The sequence below is a fragment of the Pelodiscus sinensis genome, chromosome 10 (assembly GCF_049634645.1).
Source record: "Pelodiscus sinensis isolate JC-2024 chromosome 10, ASM4963464v1, whole genome shotgun sequence".
Taxonomy (NCBI): Eukaryota; Metazoa; Chordata; order Testudines; family Trionychidae; genus Pelodiscus; species Pelodiscus sinensis.
This window is the reverse complement of record NC_134720.1, coordinates 4,910,946-4,930,422: the sequence shown is the minus strand read 5'-3', so window position 1 is coordinate 4,930,422 and position 19,477 is coordinate 4,910,946. Positions and strand designations below refer to the sequence as shown.

Here is a 19,477-nt window from a genome sequence, read left to right as displayed (position 1 = left end):
CGTAGCTCAGCTGACAGATGACCACCTAACAAACGACACCATTCACATGTGATACCAGGATCTGAAAGGACTTTGAGATCAGGGGTAACAAGGTGTCTATGGGGCAGCACTGGTGCATGCAAGAGGCTGCTTGCGCTGTTTTATGGAGGAGGCTTTCAGTTACTGCTAGAAACTCAACACTTCTCCTAGTAAATAGAAGCTGCTGCTTGCTGACATTCATACAGCACTCTGGATCAGTCTGCCCTAGCAATCACCACCAGAGGTCAGGTGCTGCCCATTCAACAAACACCCCCTTATGGGTGTATCTATACTACAGCCGTAGTGCTATGGCACCACAGCTGTAATGTAGGTGCTTCCTACCTCAACAAAAGAGCGGTGAAGTTCTTCTGTTGACCTAGTCACACCTACGTTGGGAGATTAGATCAACCTAATCATGCGACACAGGGTCAAAACTTTTCAGAGCCCTGAGCGAATTAACTAGATGGGAATAGCTCTTTGTATGTAAGTAATGGACAGTGAGAGTCCTTGAACGGGGAGGAGAGCAGGGGAGAGAGAAGACGACAGTCCCAGAGCTCAGCTTTTAACAGGGATGTCCGGCAATTACCTCTATAGTCTTGAGCTGGCATCACCACCCTCTCTTGCACCTCTGGATGCAAGAGCCTTTTCAATATCATCTCACACGGATAATAGAAAACATCCAAAAGCCTGTTCAGATTTTGACAGGCAGCAGCTGCTGCTGCTGCTGACCCCTATAGACCAGATCTCTCTCCTAGCATCTCAAACAAGGCACATCCCTCAGGGCACTAAATTGCAGGGGTCAATATGGAAATGGAGGGCAATATTACAAACAGGAGGAAACACAAAGAGCGCAAGAGAGCAGGCAGCCACTTCAGTCTACAAAAGCATCATGGCCCAGGGAGGAGACCATATATGAAGAGTTCGGTGGGAGTGGAAGTGGGAATGCACCAAACTTGTTGCTGCATTTAAGGGGACATCTCCAGAATAGTAAGTCATCAGGAGGGACAACGGGCATTTTGCTAAACCAAGCAGTGGCTGTGCCTGCATCACAGCCCACAGAGCAAGTAAAACAAGTGTGTGCACACGAAAGAGTATCCGAATGCCCCGCAGCAAATGGGAACAGCCCACAGGAGTGAGCGTAACAGGTAGACCACAAAGTCAGCTCCTTTGATCCCATCCCTCCCATCTGTCCTGCATTACTCCTGCCTGAATCAAAGGGATATTGAAGCTTGTGCTGTGAATGTGTTTGTTGGCGGGGAGCACGAGCAGCAGCTGTGCATCAGCACCAGAGTCACAAATCTCTCTGATGTCAGCAAAGGACCAGAACAATTCTGTGGCTCAGAGCAGCACAAACAACCCAGACACACTCCAGCCACGTCAGCCCATGTGGCTCTAACTTACCCCCAGATGGGAGGGAGGCATCCATGGAGGGCAGTGGTGGTGTTAGAAGTCAGTTAAAAGGCCTTGAGACTCCTCACCGAGGGGCGTCCTCAAGGGGGCCCTGTTCAGTCAGATGCAGATGAGCAGGCCAGCACCCACCGACAGACAGAGAAGACACATGTAGTAAGAAAAAGCTTTTTATTGGGTTCAGGAGGCAGAGAATTTCCGCAGGGTGATGACAATCAGGGCCACTATCACAGACGTGCCCAGGAGAGCAGCGATCACGATGGCGCTGATAGCTCCAGGACCCAGGGACCCTGCAGAGGACGGAGGTAGAGAAAAGACACTCACAACAGCACAAAGGGCTGCAGGAAAACAGCATATCCACAAATACACAACCAGCTCCATAGCACGTGCCTGGCTCCAGGACCAGCAAAATGGGGGCAGGCACACCCAGCATTGCCAGGCTGACAGCAATCCCAGGCCCCAGGGCATGGCAGTCGGTGGGCCCCCAGGCACGCACAAGCTGTCCCCACGCAGATGTGCTCAGCCTGATATCCGGGCAATGCTGCGCCTTCCCTGGCTGGCATCCTGCCAGCTGCTGGCTGAGCTGCTGGGCGTACTCTTCTGGCAGTGCCAGGGCATCCACATGCCCAGCCAATAGGGTTGCCAGCTGTCTAATCATGCAGCCCCAAAGATCCTTGGCCCGCCCCCTGCCTGGCCCCTTCCCTGAGGCCACACCCCATCCCTCCCCTTCCCTGAGACCCTGCCTCTGCCCACTCCATCCCCCTCCCTCCATCGCTTGCTCTCCCCCATCCTCCTTCGCTTTCGGCAGGCTGGGTGCGGGCTCCAGGCTGGGGCTGAGGATTGGGGTGCAGGAGGATGGCAGGGACTGGCACTTAACCTCAGGCAGCTCCCAAAAGCAAACATCACACCTCTCTGGCAGCGGCTGCTAGCCGAGGGGAGGCCCTGCCTCCACAGCTCCCAGCCAATGGCAGCTGCAGAGTCAGCCCTTGGGGCAGCAGTAGCCCGTGGAGACACCCACCTCGGGGGCCACAGGGACAGTGCCGGCCACTTTTGCAAGTGGTGTGGAGTGAGGGAAGGCAGGGGGCCTGCACAAGCCCTGCTGCTCTGGTCTCCTGTTCCCCCCTCCCCCCGCCAGGTGAGTGTTTTCCTCACTGATCTCTAGGCATTCGCACTGAGGGAGGACACACTTCAGTCTTCCCTACACCTGTGCAGTCTTCCACTCCTGCAATATTCAGCCCCCACTCCATTTGGGAGATCCTGCAGGCCTAGGACAGGCACTCACATTTTCAGTCCCGCAGTCCCAAGCACAACCACCCCCACGTTGTGTGTTGAGCCACCAGTGCCGGCACTGACGGCCCTGGCACAGCCACGGTTCATGGCTGGGTGGGGTGGGAGCTAATGGCATTTTACAATTGTTGCCTGAGGAAAGCCAGTTGTAAACACAAATGTTCCTTCACCAAACTCCAAGGAAAAATGGTATCAGTCAGTTACACAGAGTAACTTTTGTTTTAAACCCATCTCTCCCTCGGCAACAATCCAAGCGACAAGCACCCTGCTGGCTCCCATCCCTGTGCCCTGCAACAGCCCTTCTCCCTTGGGCAGCAGCAGGGCAGCCAAAGAACAGCGATGCTGCTGGGGGCTTCCCTTTAGAAACCTCACAAAAGCCACTGCCAGAAAACGGAGTGGCCCTGGGCCAGTGACACGTGCTGGAAGCCGAGGAGTGGGGTGGAAATGACACAGGAGGGAAGGAAGACATGTGGGAAGCCCATTTTAAAGCAATCAGAGAGTTTGCTAGAGACGTGAAGGTGCTGCAGCAACCGGGCTGGGAAAGGAGCGGTACAGCCCAAGGGGGGATGCTCGCTAGCAGATGCCTGGGCCAGACTGCAGGCTCCCTAGCCCACATGATCACTAGAGCACCAGGCAGGGCTCCAGCCCAGACGTGGCCCCTGAGGAGAGTTCCGGGGGCAGAATTTTCACATGGTGACAACAATCAGGCCACGCGTACAGCCAGCTGGGCCCTTCCTGTGATGATTCACCCGGGCAGCTGTCCTATGTTAAACCTCCCTCCGCCTCCCAAGGTCACTCCCTGCAGATGTAAGCAGCCAGTTGGGAAAGTGGCACTTCAGCGTCCTGCCACAGCCTTTGAAATCTTCGAGTCAGAACTTGGATCAGTCTCGTGGGCTAATGGGGAAACAGTCTGTGCGGCCACATGCTGTGGCTGGGCTGAGGAGAATGCCATTCAAATGAGCCCAGAATCACTTACAGAGAGGAGAGGGACACAGAGCGAGAGAAGAGGAAGAGAATAACGAAGAGACACAAGCAGTGAGGGGAAAAGAATTTCACAGACCATTTGATCATTTCCGGAACATGGAGCGAGATGGCCCAGCCTCCCAGAGGTCAGGAATGCTGCAGCAGAAAGCTCTTGCACCAAAAGCAGAAACACTGTGGGGAGGGGCAGAGAGCTAGCCCAGGACTGGGAGGAGAGCAGGGATAGGAAGAAACTCCACAAGGCTTCCATCTCACACTGAATATGAGGAGCGCAGCCTCTCGGAAGTAACGTTCGAGGGGTGGAGGCACAGGAATCAATGCATGCAGTTTGCACAGGATTAGTGATAAAGACAGACTCATTTGGATTACCACAGATGATAGCACATGGAAGATGACTTAGCAAACTACAATATAAGCCCAGGGGGGTTGTGAGGGTCAAACAGCTGAGCTGCTCAGAACTTCTGAATCCAAACATGAAAACCAGAGCAAGATTAGTGGAGAACGCAGCCTGCGAGGACCAGAAGTGCTGTTCTGGGACACAATGACCCAGAAGGACTCCGGCTGATTCCCTTCTCTAGGCCATCTCACTGCTAACCCTATTTGTTTGATAGACCTTGGGGCCAGGAATCCATCCTTGTTTTGGGGGGTGCCATGTACATCTATGGTGCTGAACAAGCAATTCAGAACAGAATAGCCTGTATTGCCGGTGTTCATTTCCCCTTTACCTGGAGATCTCAGACAACAGGACACAGAGTTCCCAGCAACACATCCCTGATTTTCTGCTAAACCACAGTAACGTTTGCTCCACACAAAGGGGCCCAATGTCCCAGCTGTGCAACCGCAAACCCCTCCTAAGCTGAACAGGTTTAACAGAGGCTGGCGCAGGGCACTGCCTGCAAGACCCTGCGTACCGTTTCCATCCAGCCGGTGCAGGTGGGTGGTGTCTTCAGGCTCATACTCTGAGGAGATGGGGGGGAAGCCTGTGGAGTCCGACAAGTGGCCTGTGGTGGTGGCAACGTCGAAGGGGCCTCCTCCTGATGGCAGCTCTGGTGGCTCCTTCCACAGCGTGGGGGCAGGTCCTTGGGGGTACTCTGCTAGAAGAAGCATAAATGCCAGTTACTCCGTCATCAGCCACCAATGCCTCTACAGCACTGGACGACTGGCTATCGTTGGCTGGCACTCCTACCTGCACAACTTGCAATGTGCACTGGCTGGCCTGGCTCGCCCCCTCCCCCATGGCTCTCAGCTCTGGCCTGTCCACTGCTGAAGCTTCCCTCCTCCACGGCATGGACATGGCTGAGGTGATGAAATGGATGTACGCAAATGACCTCAGCTGAGCTGCAGTGCAGGGCAACCTAGTCTGCAGATGGACCAAGGCCTCCAGGATCCCAGAGCAGGAAAAATCCCCCTCCCCAACCTCTCATCAAGCCACATATACAAGAGATTCAAGAGAAGCCCCGTTTAACGAGGCACTTTCTTTGCCCCTCTCTGCAGAGCAGAGTCCATAAGGCTGCATTGGGGAGCGGCTGCAAGCTCTTTGGGGAGAGAGTTAGAACTCAAGGCAGGTGTGGCAATTTGGAGACTTGGTCTGAAACCCACAAGTAGAAATTCAATGAAGTGCGAAGTACGACCTTTAGGAAGGGGACCTAATCAAAGGCACCACTACAAAACGGAGAATCGGCTAGATCGCTCGGTGCTGACAAGGGTCTGGGGTTGTGCTCACTGGCCCTTCTACGCTTTTCCACCCCAGCCGAATGGACTCCCGCGAGGCCACACAGCTTAGGAGGAACTATAGTTGCACTGGATTCCAAATGGAACTGGAGCCAATGTGAGTGCAGTTGCCAAAAAGTTAATATTCTTCTGTGGCGTATAACAGGAGTCTTGTCTGGGAGATAGGGGGGCAACTGTCCTTTTATACTCTGCTGTGATGAGGTCTCAGCAGGAGCATTGTGCAGTGCTCAAAACTGAACAATTTGGGAAATACGTGGATAAACGGCAGAGAAGTCAAGAGAAAGTAACTTAATAAAATTCAGAAAAGCCTGCCCTACAAGGCAAGGTTAAAAATACTGGGCATGTCCAGTCTTCAGCACGCAAGACTGAGTGGGGCCGGATAAAGACTGGTGATTAACTGTCCCCCATGTTCACTGACGAGCAGACAAAAAGTAGGGTTTAATCTGCAGTAAGGGGGATTTCGGTTAGAGTTAGGAAACCTTTCCAACTCTTGCGGTATTTAAGCTCTGGAACAGGCCTCCAAGGGAGACTGGAGAATCCTCGTCGGTGGAAGTTTAAGAACAAACTGGAGCAACCTGACAAGCACGGTGAGTTTATTTGTCCTGTCACAGCACAGGGGGCTGGATTTGTGCCCTCCAGAACGACATTTCGATGAATTTATGGAAAGGACTAGAGACTGGGAGTAATATCCTGGCCCCACAGATTCAGGGGGTCCAGGATTTCACCATGGGCACTGGAGTCAGAGCTGATGAATGAGTACAAAGGCAGCTGCTCTAAGATGTACATTGGGGGAACAAACCGTCAGCCAGATGCAGGTGGGGGTGGGCAGAACCAAGCCCCTGCTCGAGAAGGGGCTGCCTGTCAAGGCTGAGGAGAGCACACTTCTGTGAAGGCCTCCACCGGGTAATTTTACATGTCACACAGGCCCTATGGTGACGTGGGTTAGCGAGAGGTGCTAGAGCGCCCTTGAGCTGGGATGCCGACTGGAGTACAACCCCTGTGCTGGTCCAGTGCCGTTGCTGCATCCCACCTCCCAATTCCAAAGCTGTGCGTGAACATGAGAAACCAGAAACACCAAGGCTGAGCCTACAAGAAGGTTGCACCACGTTTCCCAGCAACGATCGGGGCAAGCATCCGTGTCGAGCGACTGCCCGGCTCCGTGCTTGGACGCACTTACAACTCGCTGCAAGTCAGGAAGTGAAAGCTAAGCTCATATCTCAGGACTGCTCAGCCTCTGGCCATTTCCCCCTCCCAGAAGCAATCATGGTCTGAGATCGTTCAGGGCCTTTGCATACCCAAGGCCTCTGGCTGAACAGTTAACTCCACAGTGGGAGCCAGAAGCCTCCTGCCAGGACTAGCAGCCGTTTGGATGAGGGGCATCCCCTGGAAGCATGGCAGACTGGAGCAGTCAGAGACTTGAGTCCTCCTTAGATGGCGCCCACTGGGGCTGCCCAGGGAAAAGTAAAAGAAACTGCATTCTGTTTGAGGCTGCGATTCACGTCCTGTTATTTCTTTTCCCAGCAGGGTCGGCTGGGACTGAGAAGGGGTTTCCTGTTTATGTGTGGCTGGCCCAGAAGCCTGTATCAATGCTCATTTTGTTCAGGTGGGACAACTCAGAGGCCCCAGTGAGAAATAGAGACATTCCACAGGTCCCTACTGAAACCACTGGGAATGTCACACTGGGATAGAAAATGTAGCAGAGCAGCCAAGGCCAGGGACATGTCAACTAACACTGGCTATCGGGGCTGAGAAAGAGAATGGTGGGGATACAGAACAGCCCAGCTTCCTGGGCTCAAAGTCTGGGCCACACACAGGGCAACTGGCTCAGGGGGATTCAGCGAGACGACAGCATTGTGCATGGTCATTATACCCAAACTGCAGGGCAAAGTACCTGCAACCCAGAGACTAATTAGGCACATTATGATGCACTGGGCTGAGCTGAGATTGATTCTATGCCCCTGCTCAGGGGTGTCTGTTTCAGGGTTCTGCCCAGATGAACCCAGCCGAAAATGAACAGTTCCACTCAGGCGAGATTTCTCCCGAGCCAGGGCTTTGGTATGCTGGGAACAGAGCCGGGCTGTTGAGAATAGTGGTTTTCAAACTGTGATATACAGAGAATCCTGGGAGTCTGCAAACTACAGCTAAGATTTCCAAAGGGGTCAGCACCTTCATTTGAAAAATTGTAGAGGTCTGCAAATTTAAAAAGTAAAACGTCACTATCTAGAACCATGTTTTCATAGGTTTGTGTACGCATATTGAAATAGGTGAGAAATTGGCGCTTGACGTTTACCGATAAAAACCTAATCCTTCCAACTAACTACGCTGCACTTCTATGCAAGCAAAGGCAGTGTGCGGAGGAGAGAAACAGTGTACTTTGTCAATCCAGCACGTCCAAACTCACAGGTTCAGCACAAAACCAATTAATGCTACAGTGTCTTGGTTGCCATCTACTAGCATCTTATCTAGGAAGTGATAACACTTACATGCACATTTCTTATTAGAGAGCCCGGGGTATCAGCTACCAAGACAGATCAAGAGGAATTTGGCAATCAAGTTGAGTCATGTCTGCAGTCAATGGTGCAAATCAGAGTTGGGGCTATTTAATTAGCTACCTACACTACTAGCCTACAGGTTTCAGAATAAACCAATGTGCATGCAACTTTTCACCAATTCTAAATCACTTGTTTGTATGTCCAACTCACAACCCCTCTCTGTCAACACAAGTGCCAGCAAGAAACAGGAGAGAGAACTATCTGATTACACAAGAACTCAAGCTCATATAGTAGTGTATACTCCTCATGCGTGCTTGGGTGCTAGGATCTTAGAGATAGTGAGCTTGTTGTGTGGAGCAAGCACTATTCCTTGGGACCATGCTCAATTGCTGGCATATTCATAGCAGGAAAGTGATGGAGAACATGTCCCCCCCGTGGCAGTTGGTGGCACCTTTAACACATTGTTGGGAAACTTCATTTGTTACACTGAGGACATTCACTGTGGCAGGACTGGCACAAAACTTAGTTCTAGACAAGTGAAGGAAGAACTGATGTGGACGCTGATTTTAAAATGCTTTGATACCATGTAGCAATTTTAAGGGTTGATATGTAATCAACCAGATTGTGGACTCACTGTTCTTGTCCCCCTCAGATTAAATATACTTGCAGTTGACCTTTAAGACCAGGACAGCGTGTGCTACAAGTGAATTTTCTGCCTTGAGCTATTGTGGTTTCACTCTAACAGAGCTTTAATTACTAAAGAAAAATGATGCCTCTTTGCAGCCCATTTCAGAGCCCCCACTACACCAGAGAGTGGAACACGGTGCTTGAAGCCCCTGGATGTTTCAGTGGAGTTTATAAGAGAAGCATCTGCATGATGAATACACTTTTCCACCAAACCGCCTGACCAGAACCAACACTGGACTAAGCCACCATGTGGAAGGATAGATTGTATAGAAGTGCACTTTACCACTTACTATGAAATGTAACATAATACAGGGTGGGCTCCCTGGTCTGGAACCCTGGGGACATGACCTGTCTCGGACAAGGGAGTTCGCAGAGGGGGTTTCACCCGACTCCCCGCTAGGCTCTTCTCCCCAGCCACCTGGCACCACTGCCCACAGCACACTGCCTGTGGCAACCCCGCAAGCTCCCTCAGCTCCACCAGCTTTCTGCCCAAGCCCTGGGAACTCTGGCAGCCCTGCCAGCTTCCCTGCCCCACCATCTGCAGGCTCTAGTGCCCTGAGAGTGCCACTAGCCCTGCCAGCCAGTTCCAATTCCAGCCTCTGCCAACTTCTGCCACTAGGGCTCCTAGTCCAGCAACATCTGTGGTCCCACCAGACCACGGATGTTGCCAGCCCAGAGAGTCCCAAACTACAGGAGGTTCAACCTGTACAATATACTTGGGCAGTATTGGGGGGAAACCTAAGGAAAGTCTAACTATTAAGGTTTAAAGTGGTATAGCTATTACCTGAACAAAGTCACCTCCGTATGAATGGCCAAATGGCCATAGCTGTATTAGGGAGGTTAAGGATTAGTCAATTATCCGATAGGCAAATGCTTATCAGATAGTCAGTCGACTAGTCGAATCCTCCTCCCCCGCCTCCCTTGCTCCCTCTATCAGCTAGAGGCAGCAAAGGGGAGAAGAGGGGGTACTTCAAAGCAGCAGCACTGCACAGCGGAGCCCGGGATCAGCTGTGTGCTGCTACTACGCGTGGAGCTGGGGACTCCCCAGCTGACCTCAAGTTCTAGGGAAATGCCACACTGGCTCCACTTGGCTTTTCAAATTGGCATCGCAGCACGGAGCCCAAGGTCAGCAGGTGATTGAGTACATTTCAAATCTGGCACACCGCACGCAGCCAGGAGTCAGTGGGACTTCCCGCTGGCCCCAAGCTACATGGGGAATTCCACATTTTTTTTTTTGAAATGTACAAGAGCCCAACCAGGAGCTCTTGTATATTTCAAAGGAGGAATGCGGAAATGCCTATCAACTAGTCAAGTAGTCAATGGAAATTCCATCAACTACTCAACTAGTCAGTTAACGGCTAGTTAACATCCTTAGGCTGTATCCCTGCCTGGCCATCTGGTGAAGATCAAAGTCAGCCTTCACTTAGGAAGGTCTCTCGGGATTGCGCATTCTCCCTAGACACACAGTCTGCTAATCACCACTGGGCTGCCTAGTGAAAGGAAGGAAGCTGGATTAGCTGAGCATTCTGACTTGTGAAGGTACCTAAACACAGCCCTGTTTCCCAAAGCCAGGGCATTTCAAAAGAGCTTACACAAACATGCCTGTTTCTCAGGGGTTCACACACTTGATTTTTCCCTAGGCTTCTTAGTGTATCTGACGTTACGTCTACTGGGATAACCACAGCTCTTCAGGGAGTACAGTTTAAGCTCCCAGGCACATTCAGCCCTTGCCAGTCCTCTCCATGCCTGCTTCTTATCAGATCAGAGCTGAAGGAAGCTACGGCCCAGTTAGTCTCTTCTCTCTGCCAGACATTATGAAGGAGAGGAAGCGTGAGTGTCCCGGGTTAGTGCAAAAGGTAGGGCTGAGTATCATTAGCAGGTGTGACACTGCAGTCATCGGGAGAGGTGAGGCTATGGATTTCCACAAATCACAGCCCTTGAGGATAACCAAACATAGGATCTCCCCAAAACAGAGGCACCAGGGCCCCCACAGGCCCTCAGGGTCTCCAATATCAAAAGCTAACGGCACAGCTGTTTGCTCTCTGTCCATGACGGGGTCAGCCACCAGACACACCAACAGACTAATCACAATGCACCGGATACCATCTTGGTGCCCGGACTTGTCAGCTGAAGGAGGGCGAGAATGTGCTTCCCTAGATCACCAGGGTGTTAGGATGAATTAATTCATGTTTGAGCTGGTGCCAAGTCAGTATCCCAACAGAAAGAATGCAAGAATATAGAAACATAAGCTATTCCAGACTGCAGGCTCAGTCCTTGTCACTATAGCAGCTAACACCAGGTTCTTATGGGGAAGACACAAGAACCCTGCATGTCACAATAGTGTAGTAACAAGCACACTTTCTTTTGAGCCCTCATTATATTGAGGTTAGTTTCATGAAGATTCCAAGCTCTTCCAAGATCAGGGGGCAGGGGGTTAATACTTTTCCATAATTAAGCTGGAGATTCTTGCTACCCATATTTCATATATTTTAAGAGCAGACATTCAAACATTCACATTTGTAGCTTGCTGGAGTAAACTCATCGACTACATCCCAATAGCCTTCCCCAAAAACAGGAGATTGGATTCCAAGCAATAATTTCCAAGTTTACCGATGCCAAGCGAGTTAGAGCCCGGGTACAGGCACAGTTACAGTAAAACTGACCGGCAAAGATGTTTTTAAAACTTCTCTGAATTGCCCCATATTTGGGTGTTTGATCTTTCTTTCTAATCTTCACATGAATATCTAGTTACAATTGTAACTCTACTTTTAATGTTTTTTGGTTTGATCAGTTGAAACAAAAGTCGTCTTCTCTCCTTTCCTTATGCCTGTCTTATTTTGCTTCAGAAGTTGGGTTATAGGATAATAGAAACGTTACATTTCTATTATTATTGATGTTAACTTGGTGACATGCACCAAGAGTGACATTACTGGGAGATAACATGCTTACACTTTAGTTCATTGAAGAAATCCATTGTATATTCACATAGATTCACCCATTTATAGACAAGCTACAGCAGCGGTCCTCAAACTTTTCACCTTGCACTTCCCCCCCAAAAAAAACACTGGCTCCCGGAGGATATGGACAGGGATGAGGGGGCCACAGCAGGGACCACAGCTGGGGGCAGGACCTGGAGCAGAGCCTCAGCCAGAGTCTCAGGTACGGGGTCAGTGGCTGGGAAGGTGGGCAGTGCTGCCTCTCCTTCTGGGGGTGAGAGGAAGAGGGGCTGGCCCAGGCTCCAGACATGCTCTCCACCAAATGTTCCTCTTAGTTGTGTCCCACAGAGTGGGGACCCCCGTGCTACAGGAACCAAAAAACCCTCCTGCTATAATATGAGCCATCTTGTTTGTTCAGGTGGTGTTTCTGAAGTTGGTGTGATAAAGCAAAACTCAATTCTTCCATCACTCCGTTTCCCCATCTGCATGCGCAGGAGGCAGAAAGGTAAAATTAGTTCCCCAGCACAACAGATGGAAGTCAGAGATAGGGGTTCGGCACATGGAGGATTTTCAAGTTTGGAATGTGCGTTAAGAGTTAGAGAAAATGGACAGAATCAAGACTCAATTTTTTTCCTTCTCTTCCTTAATCATCATGATACTGGAAACAATTGGCTAGGTCTCTGGGTTGGAGGTTGCCACCTTTTTCAGCATGAAGTCAAGACTAAATGAGAACGTGGTCCGATCCAAGACAGCCCCACGTGTCTGCAGTGAGCTCTATGCAGGTGTTGGAAACCTCAGAAACAATCCAATTATTTACTCAGTCTTGCTAGTCTCCTAATTTGCTCGTCTCCTCAAGGCAGCACTTAAACAAAACAAGATACAATCAGAGGACAAAAGGACATTTGGCCAGCATGATTTATGTCATCTGCACCCTGGTCCAAGGTTGGCTTTGTGGAGCTTGGCTTTGGAGAGTGAGAGGTGTTAACACAGAAGGGCAGGGGCTGGGGAGCTCTGCGGACAGCAGTGGGCTGTCCGGCCCCAGATAGCCATGGTGGGCACGTGGCCAGTGTTGGGATGAAAAGAGCCCTTCATAGGAAGCACAAAGGGCAGTCTGTGATGCTGGAAGTTCAAGTGAGCAGCAGCGCAGAGTGCTGTGGTTATGCTTAATGTTAAATAAACTCGTTTACAAAAAGGCCGGGGCTGTGTGCATGCATATACAGACCAGAGGACTATCTGTACCCTTTCACATCTGTCAAGGCTAGGCAGAAAACTTCCCTTTTATGATAGGCTGAAATATAGAAAAAGTTCCACTGAGATTTGATTTAGAAATAGATAACCCTTCACACTCATTGCTGCAGAATAGTCCTTTTTAGACTTTAATTATCTTTAATGCAGGCTGGTTCCCTGACCCAAAGAACCAACCCACCAGGAGCTCAAACCTGGAAGAGAAAATGCTACAATCACATTTTCTATCAACACAACACACTGTGGCTGTACCACTATCATTTGATGAATCAGGCAGGAGGCGGCAGATAGGGTATTCCACACAAAGTGTAATATGAAGATGAAAGTAACATAATAGTTAAGTGCTGGTAAGATACAGTAAAATCAGAAGCCTAATCACAGCTGAATTAGAACATGCTCCTTACTCCAGATCTACTGATTATCCCATGGAAGTTTTTGCACGGTGGTTTTGCACAGAGTCTGAGTGTACTGAATGGATTTGGCGATCCTGTTTTCTTATGTCCATGTGAAAAATAACCAACATGTGCTTGCATGGTGAGGTAGATTCTAATAAGCTTACCTACTCTTTGGGGGAAGTGTTCAGTCATAGTTGTTGCAATTTAGTTACCAAGTGCAATTTATAATTCAAATGTTTAGTGAGCTACATGTATAAATCCTATCAGAACGCTGGGAGTTGCAGTCATAATTTAGATGCCGTATTTCTTAAAGAGTTCTTAGCAACCAAGATCTTTACATGAAATAAAATTAGATACCGTATTTTCCGGCGTATAAGGCTACTGGGCGTATAAGACGACCCCCTAATTTTTTAGTTAAAAGATAGGGTTTCGTCTTATACCCCAGCGCCCCTCCGCCTCCCCGGCTTTGCTCCCGGTGTCCCTGGTCTGCTGGAGACAGTCCCCAGCAGACCAGAGGCACCGGGAGCAAAGCCGCAGCAGCAGCTGGTCCCGTGCCTCTGAGGCTTTGCCAGAGCAAAGCCTGGGATGCCCCGCCGCCGGCTTCCCCCAAGGCTTTGCAAAGCCGCGGAGGGGCCCCGCCGGCTTCCCCCGAGGCTTTGCAAAGCCGCATACCCGGCATATAGGATGACCCCCAATTTTTGGGGGATGTTTTTTAACATCAAAAGTCGTCTTATACGCCGGAAAATACAGTATATTTACTCTTCACTTCCCTCTATAGACACCGCAGTTTGATATTCTACAGGATGAAGTTAGTTTGCATGAAATTCCCCAAACATGCAAGCTTAGATCTACTATACAGCTGTTTGCTCTGCAGATAGTCAGAAGAATCCTATGAAAGGTATCAGAATGAACAGGGCAGGAACAAATTTGCAGTGAACACCGCAAGCTAGTGTCACTCCAAGACACCCAGCATTTGGAATACAGGATAAGCACTTAGCAATACGTGTCATCAGACAATAGCCTCCTACCTTGTCCCGAACCATCGACCCCGTGATCTGCCATGGTCACACCTACACTTGTGAGGAGCATTTCCCTAACATTTGGCAATGCACAGAGGCCAGCCCACGTGGAGAGAGCTCTGGGCACAACGCTGTTTCTTGGTGTATAAAAATCATTTCAAGACTAAACAATGTTTAGAACGATTCTCAAATTGGTGGAACAAGGAGATGCCCTCAATATACACTGGTCAGTGAAGTGTGCTGAGAACACGTGAGATGGCAACTGAAAAGTTACTTGTAACAGTTCCATTCAAGATGGAGCCCGAGAGCAGGCACAAGTGTTGCCTATTATTCTCCTCCCCTGTACCCTCTTTGCTTTGTTTCTAGGCCTTAACAAGCTTTATTGAACTCATCAGACGAGGACAGTGAATTCCCACCTCAGTTCATAGGACTATACACAGTTTTGAAGGAAAAACTCAAGCATCTTAGACCTATTCATCTCACCTTTTTGAAAAGCTTTACATAATTACACCTTTTGGTGAGGATTTAGAAAACTCCTCTACTAATTGTGACCCAAGCACTGGCTGGTGGTGGCTGTGTTTGTGCACGGGAATCAGAAAATGAGTAACTAGAAACTGGTTAGTGTCCAGGCTGAGATCACCACCACCCAATGATGGAACTGAAACATATTTCAGCTTAATTGTGCTAGCATTCCAAGTATCCAATTCTTCCTCTCAGCTACAGAGGCAACTCCTGGTTTCAATCCAACTCTCAATAATTTTTATTCTGAGACAAAGCCTGAATTTGTTTTTGAAGAGATGCAACAGATTCGCCTGTCTGCCCCACTCCATCCCTCCAGCATTCCCTGTTTCAAACTGCACATCAAACTCTTCCCCTGTACTAACCACATGCACAGCTAGAAATCAGGTACCCCTCCCAGTCTGGGGAGTACACACTAGTGGCTGTTGGCTGAATGCCTCAACCGACTCAGGACTGTTTGAAATTCTTACCTTTGAGTGTCCATCTCATGTCACACTGGAAATGAGAATACAACAAGATTCATTACAGAAGTCAGACCAAAAATAGATTTGGATTACTAACACGATTTATTGAACTACGGGGAAGGGGTTCTTTCTAGTTATTTGTGAAAAACTTTTGGAAAAGGGTGAAGAGATGTAGGTACGGGGGAGGAGGTGGTTAATAAACAACAGATTCCCCATGCTTCTGAACTGTTAATCCAAACAAAGATGTTTACCTGTTAGGACAGCAGGCACCAGGACCCCAGAGAGCATCAGCAGGACCAAGTGAAGCATGCTGTGATGGGGCATTTCTTCCTCCAAGAAGAGTGTGTCAGAAGGAATTCTTTAAAACTCTTCAAAGTAGAAAAGTCTTGGAAACTTCACCAGCACAATGAAAACTTTGTCCAGTCTGATCACATGGGCACACAGACACGCACAGAGAGACAGTACAAACACCCTGCAGAGACTCACAGACACTGATTTCCAGGCAGACCTTCCTCCTGAAGTCAGGAACAGCTCCACCCTCTAAAAATTGTGCCTCAAAATTCCTCCCTGCTCATGCATAGCTGGACCGTTAGAAATCAGTTACTCCTCCCAGTCTGGTGAGTACACACTAGTGGCTGTTGGCTGAATACCTCAAAGGATTCAGGACTCGGTTTGAAATTCTTACCTTTGAGCGTCCATCTTATGTCACATTGGAAATGAAAATACAACAGGATTCATTACAAAATCGAAAAAAAGACCAATGGTTCAATATTTTACCCTCCTGTGTGTGGGACAGTCTTATCAGGGCTGGCATAATCAAAGAACAAGAGCCTCAAACATTAGGGTTAAAGATGCTCTGAAATCAAGCCAGAGCAGTTTTTTCACATCTGTTTTCTGGACATAACACTAGAAAGATTTACAGTGTCCACTAAACATTGCCCCCTTCCCAGCAATTTCCTCCTAAGAAGCATCTTCTCAAATCACAGACACACACGTCAGATTTCACATGGATCTTTTTCTACCCATCTTCTTTCCCCTCAAATAGACTCAAGAAAGAGGATCAAACAGCAGAGAACAAATGCACATTTTTGATCTAGGCTCACCCAAGCACTTCAATCATCAGAGAGTTGGGAAAGAATGAATCTTGTAAAAGGAAAGCATTCCAGCTTATTGGAGATGTGACAGTTTCACCATGTTCTCTCCCGATGCATCCAGACTTGTTGTTGTTGTTTTAACTGATTTGAAGATTGAGCATTTAAACTGAAAAAAGTGAATCAATTCTATTCAGACATGTGCTGTAGTTCAGAAAACTGGCTTTTGAGTATTTAAACATCACAGTACCCAGTTCTCTATGCTTGGAAGATGTAGTCAGTTGCATGGGCTTTTATAATCTTAATTTTCAGGCTAAGTCAGAAAAAGATATGCAAACTGCGGTTTGCAATTTGCCTATCTTTTTCCACTTTTCTTCTGAAAGAGGCTTTTCCAACATTTGGCCAGTCTACACAGGGCCAAATGTTGGGGAAAAACCCTCTTTCAGTACATCCCTTCTTCCTCGTAGAACAAGGTTTACAAAGCTGCTGAAAAAACATCTGCTTTTCCCAATTTTTTTTCCCCCCCTCAGAAAAGCAGACACGTTTCTTGCACGTGGCAGAGCTTTTCTGGGATACCAGAACTATACCCTCAGATTCCATTTTTTTTTTGTTACAGGATGTCTTTAGATCGCCTTTGCTTTGATATGTAAATCACGTTCTTAAATCAAGTAAGGAGGCTAATGAAGATTCAGGTTTCCTTTTACCGTACTTTACTAGACTGAATTTTATGCCAAAGCAACTAGAAATTGAAATACGTAGGAAGGACAGAGTGGACTAAAAGTTGCTACCCTAGCCCACAGACATTTGGAAGCGAAACTTGCTTCAGAAATCACTAGTGAAAAGGGACCTCAAATGATTCTCCAACCACAGGCCTCATTATCAAGTCACTGCTACATAAAAGCAATAGTGACTCTAGTTCCATAACATACCTGAAAAGTAAACTGGGAACTGCCTTAGTTGTACACGGATTGCACCCACGACAAACTGACAACACTCTAGTTGCTCTTTTTCACCCCAAATATTGACAAGTGACCCTGACCATACTTGAGACTCGCGCCATCTTTTCACAACATAAAAAGTACCAGTTTTGCCATGTGCAGTCATTAACCAGGCCACAGCACAAGCTTCAAAGGTGAGTGGCAGGAAGCCAAAATATTTCAATTCAAAGGACAATGTGCAGTCCTTTCCCACCCACCTTATTGTTTACAGGAGCCTTTCACAGATTTCAATGGGAATCAGATGGGGTCCTTAAGATTAACGCAAAATAACTGCCCCCCCCCTCCACTTTTGCTGTTTTTATTCAGCAATCATTGCTTCCCTCTTATCTCTCAAGTTCTTGTTGGAAATTCATGTGGCTGGATTTACACTCTTACATGCCTGCAAAATCATAACTTCAGGATTACCTTCTGAAAATTACATGCTATCGCAAAAAGGAAAAGGGCAGCAGGTCACGTGCACAGTGGCTACTTTGCATCATTTAAGAATTATTTACAAAAATAGATTTTAAGATGATGTTCTCAACCAGATAGTAAATTTCAAATTAAGATAAATTTTGAGACTAAGCAAAGTGGGAATGGGGTGGGAGCACTCCAGGCCATAAGCAGGAAACGAAGTGATATCAATCAATATAATCCTTCTTTAAACACATAAAGGGTAAGGGACCTTCCCTTCCCATTACCTTCCCATCACATCCTCAAACTTTAAGCAAAATGCAGGACAATGTAGCACTTTAAAGACTGACAAGATGGTTTATTAGGTGATGCGCTTTCGTGGGCCAGACCCACTTCCTCAGATCAAATAGTGGAAGAAAATAGTCACAACCATATATACCAAAGGATACAGTTAAAAAATTCTGCTGATACCATTATTGGACCTAACCAAGTGAGTTATAAGATCAAGAACATATATTCCTGTGCATCCAGAAATATAATTTATGCTATCATGTGCCGAAAGTGTCCGTCTGCTATGTACATTGGACAAACATCTCAGACACTTCGCCAAAGGATTAATGCCCACAAAACAGATATCAGACAAGATCACAAAGAGAAAACAGTTTCTTGCCATTTTAACCAGAAAGGACACTCTCTCAGTGACTTAACCACCTGCATTCTGCTACAAAGACCTTTTACATCTGCACTTGAAAGGGAATCCTCTGAACTGTCATTCATGTTAAAATTCGACACTCTCCAAAGAGGATTGAACAAACACTTGAACTATCTTACACATTATCAAGATAGCTTTCCCAATTATCACCTCTAATACCATTAACTCACAAACATCCCACTCTCCCCACCTCTAATATCGTCAAGTCACAGACACTTACCTTCCTTCCTCCCCCCCCCCCCCCCCCCGCATCCCCCTCCTGTTCTGAAATGTGATTTGTCCTTTTCATATGTGTTCACTATTTTTTTAAACTGTATCCTTTGGTATATACGGTTGTGACTATTTTCTTCCACTATTTAATCTGAGGAAGTGGGTCTGGCCCACGAAAGCTCATCATCTAATAAACCATCTTGTCAGTCTTTAAAGTGCTACATTGTCCTGCATTTTGCTTCAGCTACCCCAGACTAACACGGCTACATTTCTATCACTATTCAAACTTTAAGGAGATTCTCCTCATCAAAATGCAAGCAGTAGCATATGACAGCTAGTATGTGGATTGGGAGAAATAAAAGTATGGTTTTGTTTAAGAATGGGAAACAGAATACCCTCAGAGATTCCTTCCTTCAACCTGAAGTGTTTAGAGCGAATCTCTTCCTACTTTAGCAAAGGTAACTGGGCTGGGAGGCTGCTTGCTGATATACTCACATTTTTTGTGCATTCGCAGTTCCTGACAGAAAACTTGCCAGGGCTTGCTATTTCCTATGTAAACAAGGTGAGCATGAATGCATGTGTGTGCATATGTGTATGGCAGAAAGGGGAGTTAAGATTGTGTCAATTTTCCAATCTGAGGTTTATCTAAAATCATCAAGAACAAAAAACACCACCTAAAGCAGCAGTTGTAGCTCCATGTCCTGTGCAATGTGCCCTCTAATTTTTCCACATATGTGCAGAATGAATTTGTTATGTGCACCAATACATGTGAGGCTGTGCACCACCATTAGGAACACTTGCTGCTGGCCATGGGCACTGCACTAAATCACCTGGGCAGCATTTGACTCTCTCCTGGGTGGCCACCCAAGTACTCAACTTACAGGGAACACCG

General features: G+C 47.9%; 1 protein-coding gene across 2 annotated transcripts; it reads right to left on the bottom strand.

Annotated features, from left to right (window-relative positions):
* Positions 1-5: 5 nt before the first annotated feature.
* SNORC (secondary ossification center associated regulator of chondrocyte maturation) lies at positions 6-19,449 on the bottom strand. 2 transcript variants are annotated; one of them, XM_006123673.4, is made up of 3 exons: positions 15,433-19,449; positions 4,605-4,787; positions 6-1,715 (listed from the first exon to the last, which is right to left on the bottom strand). In XM_006123673.4, the coding sequence occupies exons 1-3, from the start codon at positions 15,503-15,505 to the stop codon at positions 1,606-1,608; spliced, it is 366 nt and encodes a 121-aa protein (XP_006123735.1). In that variant the 5' UTR covers positions 15,506-19,449; the 3' UTR covers positions 6-1,605. The 2 variants fall into 2 exon arrangements, with proteins under 2 accessions (XP_006123735.1, XP_006123736.1); XM_006123674.4 differs by having other exon boundaries at positions 4,605-4,784.
* Between the last annotated feature and the right edge of the window lie 28 nt (positions 19,450-19,477).

What these genes read in the sequence shown, in the direction of transcription:
- SNORC (XM_006123673.4), bottom strand. Translation starts at nt 15,505, where the DNA reads ATGCCCCATCACAGCATGCTTCACTTGGTCCTGCTGATGCTCTCTGGG. An exon ending in GGTGCCTGCTGTCCTAACAG is followed by an intron (nt 4,788 to 15,432) that starts GTAAACATCTTT and finishes TGCTTCTTCTAG; the next exon opens with CAGAGTACCCCCAAGGACCT. An exon ending in GCACCGGCTGGATGGAAACG is followed by an intron (nt 1,716 to 4,604) that starts GTACGCAGGGTC and finishes CGTCCTCTGCAG; the next exon opens with GGTCCCTGGGTCCTGGAGCT.